The sequence below is a fragment of the Apis laboriosa genome, unplaced genomic scaffold (genome assembly GCF_014066325.1).
Source record: "Apis laboriosa isolate Shangri-la unplaced genomic scaffold, ASM1406632v1 scaffold34_cov151, whole genome shotgun sequence".
In the NCBI taxonomy this organism is placed as follows: domain Eukaryota; kingdom Metazoa; phylum Arthropoda; class Insecta; order Hymenoptera; family Apidae; genus Apis; species Apis laboriosa.
In genome coordinates this window covers 9,623,960-9,645,136 of record NW_025222928.1, presented here as the reverse complement: position 1 = coordinate 9,645,136, position 21,177 = coordinate 9,623,960, and the positions used below count along the sequence as shown (strand labels likewise).

Here is a 21,177-nt window from a genome sequence, read left to right as displayed (position 1 = left end):
ATGCTTGCATTTGCGCTCGATGCGACGCATAAGATCGCGCGAAGGTAAAGAGAAACGAGCATGCTTGCGTGTTGTTCAGGCCAACGAACAACGATGGCCTCGGTTTCAGGGTCGTTTTGGCTATTATTCGCTTGCACCGACTTACCTCGCCTTCTCGTTCGTTCGCATCATTCTCCCACCTCGACGGATCCTGTCTTGCACCGTCTCGTCTCCTAGCTAACCATATAGCCTTTCGCTTATTCTCAGCTCCTCTCTCGTTTCATCTCATTTTACTCAATGTTTTTCTTTTCGTTCGTTTCTTCTTCTTTATCTCGTTGTTTTTAAATTATCTATACTTTTCACATTTTTTATCTTTTAATTTTTTTTTGTTTTCAAAAGCATATGTATAAACTATAATCTGATTTTCATTTGATTCTATTTAATATCACAGACGAAATAAATCTAATCATTTAACGGACTTTGTATTATGTATTCTGAAATACCGATCGTACAAAAAATCAGTGTTTGATATGCCCTCTATAATTTAGAGCGGCGAATGTAGGAAATACATTCAATTCAACAAAATTTAATAAAGTCGACTATAATTTCTTTAATACATTTTTTCGTAAATATTTTCTCTTTTAATATATATATATATCTTTCGATTACGAATTGAATTACGTTTATATTTTTTATTACAATGAAATGAAAATAATATCATATTGTGAGAATTTTTTATAAAAATAGATTTAAATATAACGAGATTAAAATTAAAATTATTTATACATATTATTTTACAAATATATTATAAATTAATATGTATACAATACAAGCGATGACAATTTCACGAAAAGAGTATAATAAAATTAATCGAATATTGAATTCACTTCTCCAGCGTATAAATTTTATAGATATAAAATATAATATAAACAAAGAAAACAAATATTGGAAAGAAATAGAGAGAGAGAGAGAGAGAGAGAGAGAGAGAGAGAGAGAGAAAGAGTAAAATATGGAAACTAACGCCATCTCTAGAGTATAGCAAATGAAGTATGGTAAAAAAAAAATAGTAAAAAAAAAAACATAGAGGATAGATGGTAAGAATTGATCATCAACACCATCTCTCGAATACTTTTGAAAATATTTCTTTACCATTCAAAAAGTGGAGTTCATCTCTATACTTTTATCCAATGTTTATGCTTCTTCCACTATTTTTGTTTTTCCTTTCTATTTTGTTTTGCTAAATTTATACGTTTAAAAAACAACTCCGATTTTAAATCTGTTCTATACCTCGTCTATTAATCGAACGATAACGTGTACGATTTTGTGCTACAAAATAGATTTGAAATTCACAAAACGTTCATATATAAAAATATCCATTCTTCTATGGAATTTAAATATGCATTTAGATAAGAGGGCGCTATCTTCCAATCCGCACTGCATTGCGACGAACGATGCTAGTGACATTTGTGAATAGGAGAAAAAGATAGAGAGAGAAAGAGAGAATCGATTGCTTACGTGCTGCAATGAAAACTAGACCAATTGAAAAGAACCACATGATCGAAATGTCGAACGAAGCAGAGCACCGTTGTGTCACTGATATAGAACGAGAAGTAAAACGTGTTGAAAACAAGTTGAGAGTATGTTGCGATTCATTGACGATCAAAAGGAATATTTAGTTAAATTTTTAGTAAATTCAAGATGTTCTTATCACGTGAAAAGTTCTGTTATGTGTTTTATGATGAAAAGCTTGGATACGTAAAAGAAAGAACCAAGAATGTGAATGCCGCTATGACGGCGAATCGCATAGTTGTACTTCTCGTATTTGTATCTGGTATCGCAGTTGCTGTTATCGGCACGTTATTGTCTCAATATATTCGCGGTTTATCAGGTATGCTTGTAACTCGCGGAATTTCCACCATTCGTTACCATTACTTAATCTTTCGTGACCCATCTAACCTTTATCAAGACAATGATTATAATGATTATGTTTCTCCTTTCAGATCATAATTATCATCACGTATTTATTCCGCTTCCGTCGGAAAGTGTATTAAATGTCTACGATGAAATATATTTAGATGTGGCGTTACCAAGATCTCAGTTGGAAATCGAAAATAGCGCAACATCAACCGCTGAAGCTTTAACCTCGTTACATTTAGCATTAGAAATGAAATTATTAGGCAAGCAAAAGAAAGCGATTAAATTATTTCAGCATGCTGTAGCTTTGGCACCGTGTCATCCGGATATCTTAAATCATTATGGCGAGTTCTTGGAGTACACGCAAAACGATGTGATCAAAGCGAACGAATATTACGTACGTGCATTAAGTTATCAACCGAATCACGAAGGAGCATTGATAAACAGTCAGAGAACGGCTAGGGTAGTTGAAGAATTGGATCGAAGGATGCTTCGACGCATAGACGAGAAAAGAAACGCATTATCCGCGATACCTGATAACAATGCGGCATTGATACGCGCGAAGAAAGAGGCTTACTTCCAACATATTTATCATACGGTTGGCATCGAGGGAAATACGATGAATTTGGCTCAGACCAGAGCAATCGTTGAAACTCGTACAGCGGTTGTTGGTAAAAGCATCGACGAGCACAACGAAATTCTTGGCTTGGATGCTGCAATGAAATATATCAATGCGACTCTGGTCAATAGGGTAGGATCAATTTCTATTAAGGATATATTGGAGATTCATACGCGTGTTTTGGGACACGTGGATCCTGTACAGGGTGGTCAATTTCGACGTACTCAAGTTTATGTGGGTGGTCACATACCCCCCGGTCCTGGAGATATTCATTATCTTATGGAAGAATTCGCATCATGGTTAAATAGTGAGAGAGCTATTCGAATGCATCCAGTCAGGTAATACCTTTTCTTTCTCCTTTTTTTTCTTTCTTCCTACTCTCTTTCTCCTCTACCTTTACCTTTGTTCAATCATTTCCACATTACCTTTTTGCTTCTGTTCTAGATACGCAGCACTGGCACATTACAAGTTGGTACATATACATCCATTCTCCGATGGAAATGGTAGAACTTCGCGTTTGCTTATGAACATGATTCTCATGCAAGCTGGTTATCCACCGGTTATTATCCATAAGCAACATCGACATACGTATTATGAAAATCTTCAAATAGCGAATACTGGAGATGTTCGACCGTTTGTTCGATTTATAGCCGAGTGTACGGAACAAACGTTGGATTTGTTCTTATGGGCAACCAGCGAGTTCTCTAGACAAGTTCCAGCGCTCAGTCAAGATACCTTGTTCACCGAAAAACGTAATACGGTTATTTTAGAAGATGATTTCAGAAATGGTGCTACCAATACCTTTGATACCGATTAATTCTCGAATCGTCGACACGATTTCAAATGAACACGTATATCATATATAATATGTAGCCGTCTCAATTGTATTGTGCTTTTGACAATTTTTCGACGATTCAAGAATTAATCGTTTCGGTAATTTTTTATACTACGTTTTCGAGTACTACTGTTTCGCTAAACCAAAGATTCTGATTTCCTAAATCGTTTTCTTTCGTTTCGTTTATCGTATTACGTGTCTCTTATGTTTGAATCAAAACTTCCGATTCGCGAGCCTCCAATTCTGCTTCGAATTACCAATGATGCATCTTTTTCTTTTTTTTTTTTTTTTGCTTGAATGTACGATCCGTTTTTAGAAGATCAAAATACGTTTCCACTTTCGTACGATTGCATACGTTTTATTCATCTATATTTAAGATAGATAATGTATCTTTCCCTTTTTTTTTTTTTTACAATTCATAAAATGCATGAATCCATTTTAAAGAATTAATCATGTCCCAATGTTGGCAATGCGATTCGAAAATATGCTTCCATTTGTAATTTCTGTTATTTTTTATCGTATGAAACAGTCAACAAAGAAAAACAGCGAACAGTGTGAAACTCAATCGAAGACTGTGATCTAATGTAAGAATTAACAACGTTAAGCTAACATATATTTATTATAATTAGACGACTTTTAAATGTCGATATTGAATGTATCTTGAAAATGTATAAATTTATGGATAGTCGTGTAATTAATTGCTACTTGCTGGACAAGTTACTTTACGATACGATGTAGATACATCGATTTTTAATAAATCCTTATTTTGTAAATCGCTGCGTTAATGTATTTTGCAATAATTTTAATTATTATTTATTACGATTTTGTTAATTTATATCGATCCATGCTCTTGTTAGTTAAACGAATCGTCTGAAATTTTTTATCTTTTAGCTTCAAACCAATCGTACTTTATTCATCAAAAAAACAATGCTGGATTATTTTGTCCGATACGCATAAGAAAGAAAATGGAAAATTAAGAAACAGCGTATACTATGATTTATAATATTGTTTCGTCCTATCCTTTGTTCAAATATATTTTTCTTTTTTTTCTTTTTCTTTTTTTTTTTTTTTTNTTTTTTTTTTTTTTTGTCTATGAAAAGTAATACCGCTATATCGCTGTATTCAAAAATCTACCTACATCTGATACGCGTTATGCGTTATTGAATAATATAGACGTTAAAGTGAGTTGTCGCTCGTAACATGCTATTTTCAACTGGTCGTATTCATCGATTCCAACGTCTTTTCTTCTCGCTATTCGATTCTATGTTATGATTAATAATAAGGAAAAAAAAGTATCGAATGCTCGACTGCTACGAAACTTTAATTTTTATAATTTTTTTTTATAATCTAATAAAACATTACTGACGCTATATCAGGGGGGGGGGAGAGGGATAGGGAGAGGGGAAAAAAAACGATACAAAGATAATTCGCATCGGTTTCAAAGCGCATTCGGTTAAAACGTGTATCACGAGTGAACAAAATTTTTACACTAGACGTGCAAATTTTTTTTTTTTTTTTTTTTTTTTTTATGCAATATAACGATGTAGTTTTTATCTATATAAATACATTTCTATAAAAATCATATTCAGCTAACAACGTAGGTTGACCACTTATCGACTTTTCATACCCTTTCATTCCGTTTCATTTTCATTTATACCAGTGACACACGAGCATACACACACCGCATACGCGCCATGCGCGCGCGCGCGCACACACTCGACCACACATACATGCACACACACATTTATTCATTCACTCGTATATATATTTTCTCTCTCTCTTTATTTCTAACTGTCTATGCGTGTCGTACTCGGTTTCACGGATCGATCGAATCGATAAAAATAAGATTGATCGCAAGAAAAGACGTTAAGATACGCGCATTGCTCGATGCGTTTCAGTAAAGTGTGTCTACTAAAGATTCATTTTTTTGTAGAAGATATAAAAAAAAAATATATATATATATATATTTATAGAAATGAAACCAAATGATAACGAGAATAAGAAACGATATTACACCGATTCCAGATTCTTGAGTAAAGAGACGAAAGAAAAAAGAGAGAGAGAAAAAGGGAGAGTGGGAGGAAGGGAGGGAGGGAGGGAGGGAGCGAGAGAGAAAGGGAGGGAGGAAGAAAGAAAGGTAAAAAGAAAAGAAAAAGGGCGTTTGAAGGGGAAACGATTAGATTTCGTAATTTAAAACGTCAAGTGTAATTTCTAATAAAAAAAAAAAAAAAAAAATAAAGAAATAAAAAAATAAATGGTCATAAACTACATCGCGTCAACTCGAGAGAAATCGATCCATCAATTTTTCGTAAGAGATAGAAATATTTTTATGCGTTTAGACGAATGTTAAAAAAATTATTTTGTTATATTCATGAAACATATTTATCACGATGCATGGTTCAAGTTGACGCGAACATTGAGTTTACTCGCGAATTTTTACCGTCGAATTACGAAGGGGATGATTTATTAAAAAATAATTTACCAAAAATCTAACGTTCAAAGTACGTATTTGATAAATCATATGTAATTTGGGCGTACAAATTGAACGTATAAATTTATTAAGATTGGACAAAATACGCGTATGTGGTATTTCTCTTTTTTTTATTCATTTTCTTTTTCGACAAAAAGTATGTAATATTCGCACGCGTACATTCACATGTTCATTTGAAATTAAGATAATTAAGACAGATAGATTTGGCAATTTAGATCGGCCAGTTGATGAAAACGTTCGTTTGAAAACGCAAGATCTTTAAAGGATATTTTGTACCGCGTGTTTTGTTTTTTTTTTTTTCTTTCTCTAGATATAGACATAGAAATGATCGAGAAGATAGAATAGTAAATAGAATTCATTCGACTTTGCCATTTATTCGTTCGTACGTACGTATACATCTCCATCGATCTAATTAATATCCATTGATATCCGCGTATATTGGAGGAAGGGGGGCGACGTATCGTTTTCGCGACATTCGAACGAGATAATTTGCGAGGCGATTACGAGTGAAATGAAGCACGCGGGACACGATCGATTAAACGTAGGTGAAGATAGAGATATAGTATGATTTTGGTGCGTGGCGCGTGTCACCACGGAAAAATAAGATAGTAAGATAGTAAAGCTAGCGATAAGGACAAAAAGGAGAAAGGGAGAGGAAGAAAAATAGGCGAAAAGAGGGGAGAAACGGAGAAAACGGTTCGCAAGGTAAGTTATATATGGGCGGACGATGATCGTCTGTCGTCTCTGTTCATCTTCGAGTTTTTAGAGTCAAGGATCGATCGAGAACGAATCGAGTGGAAAAGGGAGGAGAGAAAGAAAGAACGAAAGAAAGAAGAAAAAGGAACGGTTCTGATTATTTTGTGATCGCATATTCGGAATTAAAGATAATACGCCGCAAACCTATGAAAGTTGTTCCCTCCATCCACCAGTCGTCGTCCATTGTCGTCCTTGATCCTAATAATCGTCGTGAAATCGTAAAACTCCTGTGTTTCTTTCTCCTACCTTTTCCTCATATTTTTTTCCTCGCTCATACTCGTTTATTCTCGTTCACCCTCTTTCTCTCTTTCTTTCTTTCTTCCTCTTCCACTCTCTCCCTTTCTCTCTCATGCGTACGTGTAAACAAATCTACGTTAATCGTATCGTGAGTTACGAGTTCGTCATCTTCCGGCTGATCTGTTCTTCTTGCAACAATTGTCCGCGAAACTGACTGACTTGATCAATTGCGGCGTTAAAGATATCGCGCTGCTGCACCAATAGCTGTTCCCACTTTTGGGCATATTCTGCAACAAAGAACACGCTTTCAGTGCACGGCTGGTAAACACACCGGTTTTTTTTTTTTTCTTTATCGTATGCGATAGCAAACGGAAAAGGATTTGGTGAATTTGCGAATGAAACGTAAATTTTGACGGACAATTTTGTGTCGATATGAACGATTCGATACGCGATCATCCGTTTCCAATATATACATGCGTGTATATGTACATTTCAAAAGTGTATATATATATATATATTGTAGCAAGGAACGCGATAAATAAAATAGATCGAGCTTTCTATTTTCGTTATATATCGGCATCGCAGAAAGTTAAATTTGCAAGCGTTTCAGTTTTGCGTGGAAAAACGAGGAATTCACGTGTAAATTATAAATTTGATCGCGTGCTCGAGGTTAGTTCATTATTATGATTACAAGCCAAAGTAAATTTTTACGAAGGAAATAATACCTTTGTGTTAAAATTATTATTATAAAAATAATATTTATTAATGGTTCAATTCTATTCGTACATGAAGAGAAATCGACATTCTCTATCCCACTTCCTTCTCGCTCTCTCTCTCTCTCTCTCTCTCTCTCTCTCTCTCTTTCTTCATAAAGGGGAGATATCGCGATATTTGAAAAATATATAAAAACGCAGTGTGTCGATAAAAAAACGGCGATTAACGTAATACACGAGTATACACAGTCCGTTTTATTAAGGCAGGAAAAAAATGTGCAATAAAAAAGAGTGAAATGAAGATAGGAGAAGGAAGAGAAAATGGAGGAAAAAGAAGAAGTACGCGTTGCTCTGTATCCGCGCGGTTCCAATTATTCGTGTAACAAAATCCTGCGACTCGCTCATTTTTCGATCCAACGTATTCCACGTTGTTTCACATTCGGTTCCATTTCATGGGAAAAATATATATTCGAACGTTCGAAAATTGTTTCTGATCATCCGTTGGATACGTTCATCGATGTCCATATGTAGGATATATAACTGTGGGCACAGCTATTCGCGCGATTCAAAGCAAGCGTTACATTTTTTTTTTTTTTTTTTTTTAAGGAATGTCGGTGGTGATACGAATGTAGATGTATCGATGATGCCTTCGCGTGTATCGTGATATCTCGAAATTAATGCAAATATTTTCGGATGCGTATTAAGGTAAGCAACTTTTGACAGGCGACTTTATAATATATGATTTTGAATCGTATGATTTCGTACCATCGGAAAATTGTAATCTCTCTATCAGACGTCTATGCAACAAGAACTTCCTCAGGTTGGGCGACTCAAACTTTGTTCTTTTCCGTCTCAAATCTGCAACGGTTTGTGACGTTACGTTCAAATGTTATCAATCAATGTTGTTGTTGTTGTTGTTGTTGTTGTCGTTGTTGTTGTTGTTGTGGTTGATGGTGTTGTCGTTACCACTGCTGTTGTACGAGCCTTTGCTCCTTTTACCGATAGCTAGAAAACAATCATTTTCGCGGGGCAAACGCGAACAACGCGACAGCCTCGTTTCTTTTTTTTTTTTTCTATCTACTTTTTTCCTATATATGTTTCTATATACATATATATTTTCGTTCTCGAGAAAATAAAAAACGAAATGTTATATTGCCTATTCGAATATACGATAATAACGAATGGCCGTGATCGTAAAAAACAATCTGATTTATCTTCTGTTGATTCAATATTCGTCGAATTAAATCACTGTTTATACACTGTTTCGATTAATGGAAAAAAAATATATACATATAATGATAATAATAATAATAATAATAATAATAATAATAATAATAATAAAAAAATAGTACATATATTCGTAAATTTTCATTCGTTAAATAAATTTTGAAATAAAATTATTCAATTATCGCGTGTATATATCGGTTAGTTTTGTTACATTTATAATTATCGTCGAAATTAAAAATAAAAAAAAAAAAAAATCGTATACCAATAGAAATCCGCAAAACGTTGTGCGATGTGTTACTCGCTTTGTCTATTTTATTTTTGTAACGCTAAAGATTTGATGTCAAAATATAAAAATTATTATATTATCGATAGAAAGATATCAATAGAAAGGGCAAAGAGGAGAAGGGAAAAAAAAATATAATGTAAAAAGGAAACGATGAGAAAAGGAATAATAAAAAAAAAAAAAAAAAAAANAAAAAAAAAAAAAAAAAAAAAAAAAAAAAAAAAGAAAAGGAGGAATGTATAGTGCGAAAAAGATTGATCCCTGTTGGAAAAACGCGTTATCGAAAACTTATCCCTCCTCCGTTCTGTTCGCGTAAATAAAAATTGCTATGTACAGGCTGGGTAAAAAAGTAAAAAGAATAATATCTTTGAAAAATGACACAAAATTGCAAACTATGATTTTGGATTGATCGTTGATCGATGTCCAACGATGTTTACGAACGTACACGGTGGAGAGGGTGAGTTTATATCGATCGATAATGGTGGATTGATCGGGATCGTAGTTATCGACGCGGTCGAAGGATCCGGAGGAGCTCGCCGAGGCGAAGATCTCTTCACTTTTCTCGTTCCCTCGTTGTTCGATCGTTCCGTTTCGTCGATGAGAACGATGACCATGATCACGATGACGATGATTTCCCTCTTCTCCACGCGGTATGTTATATCTTTCTTCGAAAAAATCTAACGATGATCGACGATCGAGCAAATGTCTCGCGCTCTCGTTGCTTCTTTCGTCGGTAAAGTTGAATTTATCGCAGCGAAACAATTTCTTCTTGACGGTCTTCTCGTCATCGAACCCATCCAAATTGTAATCGTAATTCGAATCCGTGGCAATGATCTCGCGATCGTTGCTAGAGAAACGACGAGTTTTCGCATAAGTGAATATTCCGTTATCGACGGACGAGAATCTTTTCGCGCGATCGTTGAAAGTTCCGGACCAATGATACTTTTTCCCACTGCTTGTGGCTCGTTTAAATCGTTGCGCACTGTTATCCATCCGACAAAACGGGTTTCCTCTCTCGCCCACGTTTCCAGACAAATCGTTAGTCCTCCAAATATTTTCGATGCGCGATAAGTTCTTTGGACGAATAATACGATCCGCCGCGATTTCCTCGACGCGAGCCAATTCGAAAACGTTCGGTGATTCGTGATATCTATCGCAAAAATTTACGTCACTTTCACATTCCATTTCGTCCCGCCATGGTGATTTTAACGAATTCTTTATTTTCCTATCGATATTCACGTTATCGTCACTTATCGACACAGCCACCGTGCTCGAACTCGTTGTCATCGTCGTCGTCGTAGTTGTTGATGTTGTTGCTGTCGTTGTCATCGTCGTCGTCGTTGTTGTTGTTGTTGTTGTTGTCCTTCCTTCTAAGTTCGATTCTAACCGACGACTTGCCTTTGCCTTATCTTTACCGCGTGAATCTGTCGCAAAATTCCACATATACACAATAAAACTTGACGCTTTTTTTTTTTTTTTTTTTTTTTTTTGCTTCTCGTCGTTGAATCGTACTAAGTTTTTGTCCCGAAGAACGACGTTATCTTTTTCGATTGCCGATATGAACCGGAAAATAGGAAGATGTAGTAGTAGTAGTAGTACTAGTAGTAGTAGTAGTAGTGTAGTAGTAGTAATAGTAGTAGTAGCTCCCATCAAATCGATGTCGAGGCATGCGTTTTCGATCGAAAAGAGGGAGTCCATTGTGTGAAAACGAAAAAGAGAGAAATTCGAAATGGGGGGGAAATAAATAAATAAAAAAAAGTTTAAACCGTTTGGGAAACGAAACGAACGAGTAGAGAGGAACGATTACGTACGCGTGCGAAAGAGATACGTATATATATATCTGATGCACGTCGAAACGAGACGGGAGATGAAGAAGAAATACGTATATCGATTCATTGTGCATAGATGCGTAGGTACATGCATGTATGCGTGCATACGCGAAATACGCGAGCGAGCAGGATATCGAGGGGTACGTACGGTACAGAATACAAGGGGGTTTGGAATCGTGAATTGGCAAATGCGGTTTAACCGTCTTACCTTCTTGGTCATAGTCTACTTCGTGAGTCACACTGAACACACTGTGTGCATCATTGAGAAATCTGGTCGTTTGATCCATAACCATTTTGTGCGTATCCAAGACTTCCTCCTCCAGCATTTGCAACGCGGATACAGCCTCGTGAAACGTGTAAAGATCTTGGGATATTTCGCTCTCCTGGTTAAAATTGAGTATCTTATCGATCTTATCGACCGAGATTGCGCGATAAATAAACAACGTTCGGAGAAGGTTTACGGTTTCAAATATTTACGTTAAGGGATCGTAGTTGAGCCAAGTCGCTGTCAGACAGCACGTTGTTCGACTGTGCCTCGATTTTTAATTCCCGTTCGTCGTCCGTCGAGGAAATTTTCACTTCCGTCGGATCAGTGGCGGCCAACTCCTTCACTCGATCCGCGTATCTCAGTGTGTTCAACGAATGCTCGCAGGAACTCATTCCCGGGCTGATCATGGCGATCTACGATAACGAAATTTTTCACTCGATTGTTCGAAATTTCTCGAATATTACATTTTTGATTTCTTTTACCATGCAAGTTTTCGATTTTTCACCGATGAAGCTGTCCCTTAACACTTGCGTCAATTTGCTAGCCCTGAACGGTAAATGCGTTCCTTTGCGGCCCAGGGCTCGAATGCATTCTTTCAAGGCCAACAGTGACTTGTTGATCTCTGCACCTTCCATTCCTGGAAACGAGGATTCACCGTAGTAGTCACAGGCTATTATATGTACATCAAGGTAATGTAAGGCAACGACTTACGAGTTTGTCTGTTGGCGGAAGACGTGTCGGCTCCCCTCTCGTTTCCGGCAAGATCGATCAACGAGAATTTTCCATGAACTTTATGGGTGGCCGGCGTACGGGCTATGATTTGAAACACGGCGTGCGACCGGGACGAGTTGGAATTGGCGCTTGTCTGCCCGCTGGTCCTCGCGCTGTTCCCGTGTTGTATCAATTTCAATACTTCCTCGCACGATTCCACCACCTTCTCCGTCAATCCGACAATCTGCACCTGAAACGAGGAGTAAGTATTATACGTACGTAGAACGAAAGGAAGGAATCAGAAATAGATAGAAACAGAAATGAGAAGAGCAGACTTACCTGTTGTTTCCCATCCTCCAAAACGCGAAGTTTTTCCTTGTCCGCCAATAAATCGAACACTTTCCCCGAATAAATCTCGAAGAAACTCGCGGAAATGATGAGATTCAGGGAGCGGTATTTGGACAATTTGAGGCATTTGAACACGTCGTTGGCAACCATCGCGTATATACCTTTCTTGCAATCCTGAGTTTTCCCGTTGAAATCACCGCCCATCGTATGGGTTTTCCCGCTTCCCGTTTGACCGTACGCGAAGCAGGTTGCCATCCCGCCCTCGAAGATGGTCTGGACCAGAGGTTTCGCCGTGTACTTGTACACGATCTCGTTGTTGCACGTCTCGTCGAACGCGTAGTCGAAACGGAAAATTTGATTCTCCAAATATTTGGTGAGATCGACTTTGGCCTTCGGCTCGTGTACCACCATCTGATCCTTGCTGGGCACGCTGATCACGTCCACCTCTTTCCGCGCTATCTCCTTCTTGTTCAGGGGGCGCTTTCTCACGCACACGGTGATTTGATGATCCTCCACCACGTCCGACTCGCGTAGCGGCCTGAACTCGATGCTGTTCTGATACTCCCTGCGGGAAACGGAAAACGGCGCGGGCGAGCGCGACATTTTGAAAAAAAACGATTTTCCAACGAAGGGAAACACGGGTGTGCACACAAAAAAAAAAAAAAAAAAAAAAAAAAAAAAAAATAATGGAGAATAATAAGAAAAAGGCGAGAGAGGGTGGGAGGGGACCCTGACCTTATCATAGCGAGAAACTCCCAATTTGGATTACCAGGATCTAAATTCATCAGAGCCTCCTTCTCTTCCTTCAACTCGGCTTGCCTCTGCCTTCTTTCCTCCCGGTTCTTCTTCAACCTCTCCACCTCCTTCACCACGTTCGTACGCCTCCCACGACCGTTCTCCACCTGTTGTGCCGCCTGTTGCTGCTGCTGCTGTTGCTGTTGCTGCTGCTGCTGTTGCTGCTGCTGCTGCTGCTGCTGCTGCTTCTGTTTGGCCAGGGCCGAGAGGGTGACGTTGAAGGAAGCGGCGGTGGCCGTGGTAGGTGTTGGCACGTTCTCCGCCTCCCTTCTACCTGTCAATCCAGCCACAGAGTCACCGTGGCCGTTCACGGTGCTGCCCGGCGGCATTATGTTGGTTGGCCGACCCGTTTGTCGCGACGATTGTCTGTTGAAACCCGCTGCAAATTATGCCTGATCAGTCGCGGGATCTGATCAAGATCTCTGGGGGGGCAACCCAAGAAATTATAATCGAATAGAAATTACAACATTCGATTCTTTTCTTATCACTCGTCGTCGCGACGTTTTCTTTTTTTTTTTTTTTTTTTATTTACCCTGCTCCGAGAGGACCCGTTCCGAGAGGGTTTCAACCCATTCAACCCCGATACTTCCCTCCTCGCCCACGTCGTCGATCTTGTTCTTTCTCCCGAAACAGAAGGCCAAACGGTCGAATCTCATTTCGCGAATTGGGAAGGAAAAACGGAAAAATGGAAGCGGACACGGGGGATAGGGAGAGAGAGAGAGAGGAGGATAGGGAGAAAGAGAGACGCGGCAGGGCTCGGCTGCGGACACGAGGTTATTATACACACGCTCGACTGTGTTTCGTCTCTCTCTCTCTCTCCCTCTCTGCTTCTCGAGGTTCTTGCCCTTGCGCGATTTTGCATACGGCGCAAGAGCGTCGATAGTTTAGAGCGTGAACACTAGCACCACGGTGGCCGGTTGGCGTACACATCGACGGTGGACGGAGTGTACTTGATTCGCCATTCGTTGGAAAAATCGATGATTCGCGATTGGACGGGGCGCGAGTGGACGGACGGACGGCGGTGGTCCCTCGAAATTGAACGTGTTCGGGATCGATACGCGTATACACGGCGATGGCGATATATATCTGTGCAATTGTATCGGTTCATTGTTTTTTTTTCTTTTTTTTTTTTTTTCTTTTTTCCACGAAACGTCCACGAATCTATCCCAAATGTGAGAGAAAAAAAGATGATTGGAAGGCATCGTAACTGTTAACATCGTTTTGCTCGCCCCACGACATACCTTTCACTGGAATCGATGGCTTGATCGAATGCTGAAAAAAGAAGAAACAGGAAACGTGTTATCGTAAGATTTTTACGAATTTTATTTCGAGCAATAAAAAAATAAATAATAAAAGCTAAAACGGTGCTCTTAATAATCCAATGATGCTTAAAAATAAATATATATATATATATATATAAATAAATAAATAACACGTTGACCGAATAATAACAATAACAATAACAACAGTAATAATAATGATAATGATAATAGTGAAAGATCAACGAATCGAAATCTAGAAGAGAATGTCGCGAGATTTTTCGTCGTATTTTCGGGGAGTGGGGGAGAGAGGGGAGGGGGGTGCGTGCGTTCGTGCGTGTGAAAATGACGCGTCGAACGAAGAAAACATAAAACGAACGAAAATGGAAGAAAAGATGAAAGATGAAAAACGATGATCGGGATCGTGGATAACTCGATTCGACGTTCGATCCGATTCACGATTCCAATTTGGATGAAACGAAAAGCGGGGAGAAAGGGTTGTTCTTTTTCTTTTTTTTTTCTTTTCTTTTTTTTTTTTTTTGTTTTTTCCCCGAGAGAAATGAGAAAACGACGAGAAAGCGTTTTTTTTTTTCGCACGAAGCGGTGAAACGATACACTGTACGTTTATTCGTTCGGTTCGAAAGATGGCGGGGGAGAGGGGGAGAAGTGGCGGGGTGGGGGAAACAAGAAAGAAGATAAGACGTTTGCGTTGTTGTTCCGCGAACGTAACGAACGTCGATTAGCCGCGTTGAAAGTGGTGGCGCGACGAATATTACGTGCGGAGTGGCATCGATTACTTCGAGACGTGACAAAGTGACAAAGCGTATATAGGGTATAATGTTTATATACACACGTGTAAGAGAAGGAAAGAGGAATAATGGTTGCGGTTACGGATGGAAGCGGAGGAGAAAGAGGAAAAAGCAAGGATGGACGGCGCGTGCGATATATAAGTACAAGGAAGGATGGAAGGATGGAAGGAAGGAAGGAAGGAAGGAAGGAGACGTGAAAGAGGTGGGAGTAGAAGCGTGGGGTTGGGCGCGTTTACCGAAAGAGCAGTAACGACTCGTACAGGAAGTGTGGCGGATGCAAGGCCGTTTCTTGCGGTGTGACCGCTGTGCCGTCCAAGGGGGCCCTCCTCTTGGTTTTCCGACTCGTCCACCCCCTCGTCTTCCTCGTCCGAAGAATCCTGCGTTCCCGTTCGTTCGGAATGGAATGGTGCGGTTTTTTTTTCGCGGCGTGACGAGAGCAATTTCGAGTATATCTCGGGGGGGGAGAGGGAGGAGTCGCGATCGCGTTCGTGAGATCGTCGAATAGAGAGGGGTGGCGCCGTGGGTGGAGACAGATTGCGGAGACGCGGGGCGGGCGATGAGACGGCGATGCGAGGTCGTATTGGGATTCGATCGGTTTCGGACGGGGGAGGCCCGAGATCGGTGAGATGATCCATCGCAGGCCCAAATCCGTGATAATGAGCAGCGTCCATGGAGGAAAAAAGATGTAATCGTGTTAATAGCAGGAACGACGAGAGGCCGCTCGATCGGCGATGATCCGTTTCGCTCTCTCTCTCTCTCTCTCTCTCTCTCTCTCTCTCTCTCTCTCTCTCTCTCTCTCACGCGCACAACGAATCGGAATGGTATGAAAAAACTACGTACACGCGCGATTTCGAGATCGATCGCGGAAAGAAAAACGCGAAGAGGCGGGGCTAAAGCGTAGATATCGCGTAACGGCTCGACGGAGAATTCGCGTTACGATCTTTTTCTTCTCTTTTTTTCCTTTTCTTTCTTTTCTTCTTCTACACTTTTTTTACCTATTCGTTCGTCCAACGTTGCCGCGCGATGTTTCTTAAGGAGAGGAGGCGATCGAGCGATCGAGCGATCGAACGATCGTGAGATACGTACCCGTGCTCTGGAAGATATCAACGTGTGATTGTTCATCTGAGCGGGTGATTCTATGGTTTTCTGATTGGTCAGGTCGGGATTCAACGCGATGATCGCATCTATCTCGACCTAAAATCGAGACGAATTTCGATTATGAATTTTCTATTCTTTGCTTTTCGACTTTACGAATATACGGTATAATATATATATATATATATATACCTCTTTTCCTTTCGTCTCTCCTCTCTCGAACCATTCTACGGTAACGGTGCGTTGTTCCCAATTAATACCCGAAACCACTGCCGAATGAACACGACCTGAAACAAATTAATCGCAAACTTTTTTATCCATCCATTTTCTTTCCTTTCGTATAATGATATATTTGTAAAGCAGCAATTAAACGCGAAATTTAAAAACTCCCATCTGAATGAAATTTAAACCGCGTTCGAATCGATCGTTGGAAAAAGAATAGCGAGAATAGCGTGCCTTCGATCTTGGATGGTGGATATCGAAAGGAGTGTACGAAGGGGGGAGGGGGAGATTTTTATCCCAATTATTCCGTCGAAAAGATATTCGATCGAAGGTTTATCAAGTCGGGAAGATATCGGGGCGAGGAAACGTGTTCGTAGATGACGTAAGATTGGATAAAAGGTATGGTTCGCCGAAGTAAGAATCTCGCGACGGGCGTCCTTATAAGGATACAGCGCCCACGTGCACGGCTTGGTACAAACCGTCGTCCCCCGTCGCGAATCGACCACGCGTCCCTACACCGCTTTCCATTTCGATTTTCGATCGGCAACAAGAACGAGCGAGAAAGAACTCGATTCTTTCGCAGGGATTTGACTGTGGACCGCGAAATGCGAACGATTCCCATCGATGGATGGTGGATCGCGCCATCAGGAAGGGAGGAGAGGGGATTTGCCCACTTGTTGCGTCGTCCCGCGTTGTGTTGCGTTACATTGCGTTACGTACGAGTAACGGATTTGCTTCGAACCGCATCGTTTCGAAAAAAAAAAAAAAATAAATAAATAAATAAAGGAAGTGACATCAAGAAAGAAGAAGAAACATTCGTAATCGCGTTACTTTACAAGATGATGGTGATGAGAGAATTTCGAACGATAATCGGATATTCGTTTCGTTAATCGATTCGAAACTGCCCTTCGATCGTAGCGGATAGAATAATAGAAAGTATTTCTATTTATATGGACGAGCGTAAGCTGTAAATGTTATTACCGAGTTTAAGATTAGATAACCATCAATCCGCGATGCATATACTACTAGGGACAACTGTTGACGGATCGAGTTATTGGAACAAGAGTAAAGTAACGAAAAACGTGAAATGAAAATCGCGAACATCGGTGCTGTCTCCTTTCTTGGCGAACGGTCTGAGTCATTCGACCGCGCCACGCCGTGCCGCGCCGCATCGGGAGAACGCGAGCAAATAGAATTGCTTCCTCTCGATTTCTTCTTGGCCCGAAACACGAGCTGGATCGATTGAGAAAAAGAAGCCGAGTGTTCGCGTGCTACTCGTTAGATAGCGCCTCCTTTTCTCGGATTTACGCGCGAATCGGCAAAGATGAACCGAAAAAGGTTCGACGAAAATTTTCCAAAGATATTTCTAGGGTCGTGTAACATTTAGAGCGCGTAAGAGGGACGCGATTAATGACTCGAATGAGGTGTTGCCGACGATGGTAGCTCTCGTTCTGGTCTCGTTGCACGCGTCGAGCGCGAGAAACGCACGGTGAAAGGATATTTATCCGTTCATCTTTCGACCGAATCGAACCTTCGTTCCTTATTGCACGCCCAGCAAAAAGGCGACAGCGAATTGGTAGAAAAGTACCGCGTGGTGTGTCGCACCGGCGAGGCGCGACAACAATGCGACGCACATTCGTCGATTAATAAATCTATCTGCACAAAATTTCTATCTGATCGAAAAAAAAACATTCACATATACGTTATAGATTTACTCGAGGTTCGAATAATTTTCCCTTTAAAATTAATATACGATAAATATTTATCGTTGTTATCGTTGTTTCAAATCTTCTTCGATAAATAATCTTACGATAAAAATTAAAAAATTATTCGACGGTCGTTGAGATGACGTTTTTTCTTATTCCCTATTTGCGTTTAATTCCCTCCTTCGCTTGTAGCTTGTTTCCTTCGCTTACCTGTCGTCGACTGTAGATCGATAAGTGAATAACGAATAACAAAAACGAAGAACGAATAAAAACTTAAGGAATGATAATGTCCAATATTGTCCTCCCCGCTACGTACTCTAAGTATCCGTGTATGGAATTTCTCTACTGATACACGCGGGTCGAGCTTAAATAAGGAAAGAAAGAAAACAAATATGGCACGTGAAAAGGTTAGTATCGAAATGCAAGGACAACTGAGTACCAGAGATTTGATACCAGTATTTTAATAATGATATTACGACGATAAAATTTAATCGAAACTATCGAATACATACATCGAATCGAACTAATTCCCCAATATTTTTTCCGACTTTCATTTTTCCCCTGTATAATAATTTCTGCGAAACTTTGCACGACTTGTAACTTGATCAAACATGATCAATGCTTGTATGTATACTTATAAATATGTATCGAAGCAATTGTCCACAAATCCCACGAGTGAAGTTATCGAAAACAATGGAATTTTGTTACGTGTAGAAATGAAAATTTTATTTCTCTTTCATATTTCCGGCATTATATCTACGAAATCGTATTAATAGAAAAATATCTTAAAAATTTCAAACAAAAGTTCAGTTAATCAACAATAATTACTTATTAATTGATATTTTATAGTTTCATTTTTATAAATATGAATTTACATCGAAAAATATCGATATAATGCCGGTATTTTGCATTTCGATTCAAATCCTTGACTCGTCATATCAAGATTATTCGATCGATTCTTCACATTTAGCGCGTATATCGCGATGTCCACTACATATTTATATTCGAATAATTCGTCGATTCAAGGATGCGGCTGTACACGCAACGTGCAGCGGCTGCGTGGTCCGATAGGAGTAGGATGTGCTATGTTCGTTTGCTCGATTCAGGGGAAATACATAATACATTATACAACGTAGTATTTACGATTATTCTCGCGTTTTCACGAGAATGGTAATGATCGACCTGTTTAATTCGTGATGCATCGATGTTTGATTAAATCTTACGCCAAATTGATTAACATTGGTCATAATGGGAGAGATACAATTACTCCGTATATCGATTGACATTGAAAAAAAGCTGAAAAGTCAGACCGATTGATCGAAGAGATATCTCCTCACAATCGTGTTCGATTTTCGTTGGCACTAGCCGCGAAGCTTTGCGCACGCGATCGGCTGTCTGAATATGTCTAAAAATACTTCCACGAGATACGTTACTCACCGTCCGTCCTTTTGATATTTATACTGTAGCCGGTCTCGATGTTGTACATGCGGAGGTCCATGGTCATTTAGTCGCGTTCTCACACCGTGGTTAATATTATAAGACGACCGGTTTTTCACCGGATCGAACACGACAACGTAGACGACGACGACGACGACGACGACAAAGACGGCGACAATATGACACGACGTTAACGATGTTGACGTGACGAAAATACAACGATTCTAGCGAGGGAAGCCTTACGAGGACCCTGCAATTTGCGAGACTTTCAAATCTGACCGTTGACAGTTACGTCTGTATTCGCGTTTAAAATCACGCGGCTGTATCGCGTTCCTCTCCACCGTTGTAGCTTGTACTTTTCCCTTCCCGTCACCGTTGTTACCACTGCTGCTGTTACTATTGCCGTTCGGTTCTATTTTCCTCGTTTCCCTTTTCTTTGTTCTTCTGCTTTATCGCCTCTATGGACTGTTAGTCCTTTTTGTCGCAATGTTAACCGCAATCGATGTCTTGCTGTCGTTGTCCACCACTTCTCGCCGTTGTGTATTTTCACGTCAGGGACGTCGCCGATTGTCCAAGGCACGCCCGTTTTCGCGAATTCTCGTTAAAATGATACGACGTGTAATCCACGAGACGGCACACTCTCTTTCCACGAATTTGAAAGTACACCAAAACGAAGACACAACGATTCGAAATTACATTCGGAGATTCGTTGAATTTCACGAACGAGATGTTTCCGGGATTTTGTGCCGGGATACTGCCAGTGTCCGTTATTAATAACGGAAAGACTGCGAGCGCCAACTTTCGGTCGACTGCTATCGTCGCGACATCTGTCACGATGCGTCTTCTTCTCTTCGATCAATTGCATCGTTCTCCCATCTATGGGCCGTTTTCGCAATTACCGGCCATATTTTAATACGTTACATACGCACGTATACGATAAAACTAGATGAAATAAAAATCAAATTATGAAATTGAAAAAACACTAAGAGGATTGAACTTTAATTGATTGATATAAGTACAATTAATTTTTTTGAATCGATCATTTATCGTTTTATAATATAATAAACGTAATAGACGTATAATTTTTTGATATTTTAATCATTTCGAATTATACAATTATTGTGGAAACACGGCTTGTCGAACTAACGTTTTCAATTCATCCAAATCCAAGTCTTTCCATGTTTCGAGTCGCTCGGCGATTCTTTTCAACCTAAAAACAAACTCGTAACCATCGATTTTTCCGCGATTCCGCGAAACGTAAGAATTTTATTATAAACTATTTTACCTATCGTGATGATTATATATACTGGATGGTAATTCGTGTCGTTTCATCTTCTCAAATATCTACGATCAAATCAATTCTATCGTTACACGTTTCGTATATCGTGGAACAGTGAATAAAATACCTCTAATCCTCGTTTAACGATATCTTCGTCCAATTCCGCGAGTCTCGCCACGTAATGCGCAAAACTGCGTGTTGTACTACCGTTAGTCAATCGGTAGAGGAACGCCAACGATTCATCTTCGTCGATCGTGTATTCAAATGTCTGTACGATAAAAAGGAAATGGAGAAAGAAAGGGAGAAAGGGGGAGAGAGAGAGAGAGAGAGAGAGAGAGAGAGAGAGAGAGAGAGAGAGAGAGAGA

At 39.6% G+C, this 21,177-nt stretch overlaps 3 protein-coding genes across 8 annotated transcripts in view; 1 reads left to right on the top strand and 2 right to left on the bottom strand.

Moving 5' to 3' along the window:
• The first annotated feature begins 1,530 nt into the window (after positions 1-1,530).
• LOC122714899 (protein adenylyltransferase Fic) lies at positions 1,531-4,120 on the top strand. Its single transcript, XM_043936667.1, has 3 exons — positions 1,531-1,867; positions 1,980-2,850; positions 2,957-4,120. The coding sequence occupies exons 1-3, from the start codon at positions 1,678-1,680 to the stop codon at positions 3,327-3,329; spliced, it is 1,434 nt and encodes a 477-aa protein (XP_043792602.1). The 5' UTR covers positions 1,531-1,677; the 3' UTR covers positions 3,330-4,120.
• A 1,363-nt stretch (positions 4,121-5,483) lies between these two features.
• LOC122714872 (kinesin-like protein Klp10A) lies at positions 5,484-20,287 on the bottom strand. Of its 4 annotated transcripts, none has more exons than XM_043936612.1 (12): positions 19,534-20,287; positions 16,361-16,455; positions 16,160-16,267; positions 14,247-14,277; positions 12,946-13,384; positions 12,202-12,775; positions 11,863-12,112; positions 11,634-11,788; positions 11,361-11,564; positions 11,092-11,266; positions 8,310-8,402; positions 5,484-7,118 (listed from the first exon to the last, which is right to left on the bottom strand). In XM_043936612.1, the coding sequence occupies exons 1-12, from the start codon at positions 19,598-19,600 to the stop codon at positions 6,985-6,987; spliced, it is 2,325 nt and encodes a 774-aa protein (XP_043792547.1). In that variant the 5' UTR covers positions 19,601-20,287; the 3' UTR covers positions 5,484-6,984. The 4 variants fall into 4 exon arrangements, 2 of the variants coding, with proteins under 2 accessions (XP_043792547.1, XP_043792548.1); XR_006346729.1 differs by having other exon boundaries at positions 7,065-7,118; positions 8,310-10,478; XR_006346730.1 differs by having other exon boundaries at positions 7,065-7,118; positions 8,310-10,478; positions 12,946-13,279.
• Positions 20,288-20,521: 234 nt separating this feature from the next.
• The window catches only part of LOC122714896 (mutS protein homolog 5-like), a 4,011-nt gene continuing 3,355 nt past the window's right edge, over positions 20,522-21,177 (bottom strand). For all 3 annotated transcript variants that reach the window (XM_043936661.1, XM_043936662.1, XM_043936663.1), the window contains 3 exons: positions 20,940-21,080; positions 20,819-20,877; positions 20,522-20,743 (listed from right to left, as the gene is read on the bottom strand). In XM_043936661.1, coding sequence (XP_043792596.1) covers positions 20,650-20,743; positions 20,819-20,877; positions 20,940-21,080 — 294 coding nt within the window. In that variant the 3' untranslated portion in view covers positions 20,522-20,649. The remainder of the gene's footprint in view (positions 20,744-20,818; positions 20,878-20,939; positions 21,081-21,177) is intronic.

Coding starts and splice junctions, on each gene's coding strand:
- LOC122714872 (XM_043936612.1), bottom strand. CDS start 19,600: ATGACCATGGACCTCCGCATGTACAACATCGAGACCGGCTACAGTATA. Junction 12,113..12,201: donor TGGAGGATGGGAAACAACAG/GTAAGTCTGCTC, acceptor TCCTCGTTTCAG/GTGCAGATTGTCGGATTGAC. Junction 7,119..8,309: donor GAGATTACAATTTTCCGATG/GTACGAAATCAT, acceptor TCTTTGTTGCAG/AATATGCCCAAAAGTGGGAA.
- LOC122714899 (XM_043936667.1), top strand. CDS start 1,678: ATGTTCTTATCACGTGAAAAGTTCTGTTATGTGTTTTATGATGAAAAG. Junction 1,868..1,979: donor ATATATTCGCGGTTTATCAG/GTATGCTTGTAA, acceptor TTCTCCTTTCAG/ATCATAATTATCATCACGTA. Junction 2,851..2,956: donor ATTCGAATGCATCCAGTCAG/GTAATACCTTTT, acceptor CTTCTGTTCTAG/ATACGCAGCACTGGCACATT.